This window comes from Aplysia californica, unplaced genomic scaffold (genome assembly GCF_000002075.1).
Source record: "Aplysia californica isolate F4 #8 unplaced genomic scaffold, AplCal3.0 scaffold00086, whole genome shotgun sequence".
Lineage (NCBI taxonomy): Eukaryota > Metazoa > Mollusca > Gastropoda > Aplysiida > Aplysiidae > Aplysia > Aplysia californica.
Window position 1 is genome coordinate 909,847 of NW_004797356.1, and position 3,586 is coordinate 913,432.

General features: G+C 41.6%; 1 protein-coding gene across 1 annotated transcript; it reads left to right on the plus strand.

Annotated features, from left to right (window-relative positions):
• The first annotated feature begins 947 nt into the window (after positions 1-947).
• LOC106011293 lies at positions 948-1,574 on the plus strand. The gene has a single exon (XM_013080432.1). The coding sequence runs from the start codon at positions 948-950 to the stop codon at positions 1,572-1,574; it is 627 nt and encodes a 208-aa protein (XP_012935886.1).
• The last annotated feature ends 2,012 nt before the right edge of the window (positions 1,575-3,586 follow it).

The following is a 3,586-nucleotide window of genomic DNA, read 5'->3' on the forward strand; positions in this document are numbered from 1 at the left end:
TTTGTTCCACACAGTAACTTTTTTGGGAAGAAATCTAAGTAATGGTTCTATTTGATTTTTCTCTCCGAAAACTGTAATTTCATTCCTAGTTTATAAAAGTACATTTGTACGGAATGCTCACGCAGTCATTTACAACGGCAATATTTTAGAGTACCTGTTCTTTCTTTTCGGTAGGGAGTGTTTACTGAACGAACATTCAAAGAAAAACAATGATCATTTGGTCTTCCTCTTGACCGTGGAGAGATTTTCGATAACGTCACCTCCCTCATATAGTATCGTAGTCAATTCGTTGTTTTATCTTCAAAGGCACAAGATATTGCGTTTTGATGTTGTTTTAGCCTGGCTATAGTGTATTAAAATTAAAAGATATGTGCACTATAAGTGAAAATGTTCGTGAGCAGGTTGAGCTGTACATGTACATGTTGATCACGGGACCTATGACACTTCTGGGAATCGCAGCAAACTTGATCAACATTATCATATTTCTCAAACAAGGCGTAAAAGACTGTGTGTCTGTCTGTCTTCTCGCCCTCACCATCTCGGATTTAGGCAGCGTTCTACACGGATTTGCGATTCAAATATTTTATTTCACCAACTATTTGGATGAAGATACCATTATTGATCCTTTTGGTTTCACGTATATTATCACCCACGGCTGTATCTTATGTTACGACATTTCCCAAGGAATCATCGTCTTTGTCACCCTAGAACGCTGCCTCTGTGTAGCGATGCCTTTTAAGTTTAAAGACCTCTTCACATTTCGGAGATCTCTTTTTGTCGTGATTTTCCTATACGCGTGTACTATAGCAGCATACGTCCCACATTTTGTGACGAGCGGTCTACACTGGCGTCACGACCCCGTCACTAACTCATCCAGGATCTTTATGTGGTTGTCTGATGATAGAATGGCGATTGAACTCTATTTAAACACTTTCATGCACGTTGTAATGACTACGTTGTATCAGGTCATCGTTCTGATCTGCACCCAGGTTATGGTCATCGGACTCAAGAGATCCTCAGAGTTTAGGAAGGGAAAAGAAACTGTTGACAAAGCTACTGGGAATTGCAAGTCAGCACAAGTCCCACAACGTCGTACTGACAGCCAATCCCGTGAAAACGGGGAGACTTTTGAATCCAGAACACAAGACCATCCTGCTGAAGATTATCCAAAATTTAATAGAGAACATCAGACAGCAGACCATCCAATGAAAGACCATAAGACAAACCGACAAAACAGGATTCAGATAAAAACTCATGAAATGACAGATACCCAGACAAAAGACAGCTCTCTGACCCTCCAAAACCGACGTGTGATCAAAACTGTATCGGCCCTTGCGATCATTTTTCTGGTGTGTAACGCTACGAGAATGGCAGGCGTCTACACCTATATCCTGTCTAATCCCGATCTGAATGTTTTCAAACGTTGCAACAATGTGATGGATCTGGTGAAAATATTTATTTTCTTGTTCCAGGTCATCAACTCTTCTGCCAACACCTTGGTTTACTACCATTTCAATCCCGGCTTCAGAAAAATATTCCGATCAGTATTTTGTAGGTGTGGAAAAAGTGGCTGAAATATGATCGTTTTTGTAACCTCAGCTCTTTCTGCGCTTATTAAAATGTGAATCTATTGTTATGACTCGAGGTAATGATTACTGTGTCTGCATACCATTTGTGTCGGATGCGAAGGCGTCTTTACGGTCAGGAACATTCTAACATAATGTTCGGACTTAGGAAAAATCCAAAAGAAATATTCTAAATGCACTAAGTTAAGTTGGTTGGTGTGTGTGTGTGGGGGGGGGGAGGGTTAATTACCCGAAGAACCGCTCCTTCAAAACAAACACTTCTCCACCTTTACTGTTCCCTTGTCCGACCAGAGCTTGACTACGACTGTCAGGTCTATGGATAGGCAAAATCCTACGTCCTGAAAATGCTAGACCCAGTACAAAACCAAGGACCCGCCTCGCCCTGGGAGCTTTCCGCACTTCTCCAGTGGAGAGCATCCACGCCGAGGCAAACATACCACCACTCTCACTCAGACGCACACTACTATCACTACAATACACAATTAAACAAAGCTCAACACCAGAGAACCCAGCACACGACTATATTTTCAGACCCCGTAAACAAATTACAAAACAAGGAAAAACTCATCCTTGAGGACCTTAAAAACATAGATTCTACACTTTTCCAAACAAGACATCCAAGAATTTCTTTTTCCCCGACCTCCCTCCGTGGCACCTAACCAAGGCAAAAGTAGATTTACAGCTGACCATACACAATAAAGCAAGCACAAACACCGAAACATTTAAAGCAGAATACAACAACAACAACAACAACAACAACAACAAAACAACAACAAACTTATAGAAACATATACCCCGGTGCGGAGCTAATCTTCACAGATGGCTCTCAATCGGACTCCGCTGTGAGCGCCGCATCCCTATCCTCAAACAGTACACACTAGAGGAGACTCCATCCTGAAGCCTCTATTTTCTCTGCAGAGTCCAGTGCCATTGACATGGCATTGGACTCCGTAGAAAATTCTCCTAACAAATCTTTCCCTATCCTATCAGTCTTTCTGTCTTGCATCACTTCACTTACAAATTACACACTCTTACACCCCCCCCCCCAAAAAAAAAAGTTAGGTTACAACCAAAAATACACGCTTTGGTTGAAACCGTGAAAAATATCGTGTTCGCATGGCTACCTAGCCATGTGGGCATCCGAGAAAACGAGTAAGTGGACCTCCTGGCGAAAGAATCCTTGTCCCTTCTGTTGGGATCAACGACGAACACTCTCCTGCAGACTGACGTTAAAAATAAAGTAAAAAACTACACTTCCAGTCTGTGGGAGACTCATTTGGAAAAAGCAATTAAACAACAAATTTCACAACATTAAGTCCAAACTGAGACCGCGAAATCCTTCGGGCCTCTCCAGAAGAGAGGAAGTCATTTTTATTCGATTACGCAACACAGATTTTACCATTAGACACATTTTAACCGAATGTCTAGACTTTGGAGAAACCCGAAGGGAATATTTTAGATGCAAAAAATTGCAAGATCTGTTTTCCGTAGTTGATCCCTACAGGCCTTTACGGCAAATTATGAATAAAATTGTTATGCATTTTAAAAATGTTATTTAAAAGTCATTTAAAAAACAAAGAACTTATTTACCTCAAATTTTTAACATTTTAACATTTTAAAATCTTATTCCAGCCGTGCAGTGAACTGTTGTGAATGCAACCAGCTTGTGTTTCGCTCGCTCATATGACCTTATGCAGTTGCGAGCGCCGTAAAACTCCTACTACGAACAAAAAAATGTTGGCCTCTCATTCAAAGGTCCCGGATTCGAATCCGGGTAGCGACCGCAAAAATTTCTTCTCTAAAATTGTCTCTTTTCACCTCCTTTCCTGTTCCTTAGCAATGTTCTGTTGTCTGCTTTCGTCTTCTCTTTCTGCCCCCACTCTCTCACTCTCACCTCCTTTGCTCCCTCCTCTGGGCTCCTGATTCTTTCTGCAGCCTTTCTACTGCTACTCCTTGGCTCCTCCTAACTGCTGTCTTTCTGCCACACCCCTGATCTTCTG

Coding starts and splice junctions, on each gene's coding strand:
- LOC106011293 (XM_013080432.1), top strand. CDS start 948: ATGACTACGTTGTATCAGGTCATCGTTCTGATCTGCACCCAGGTTATG.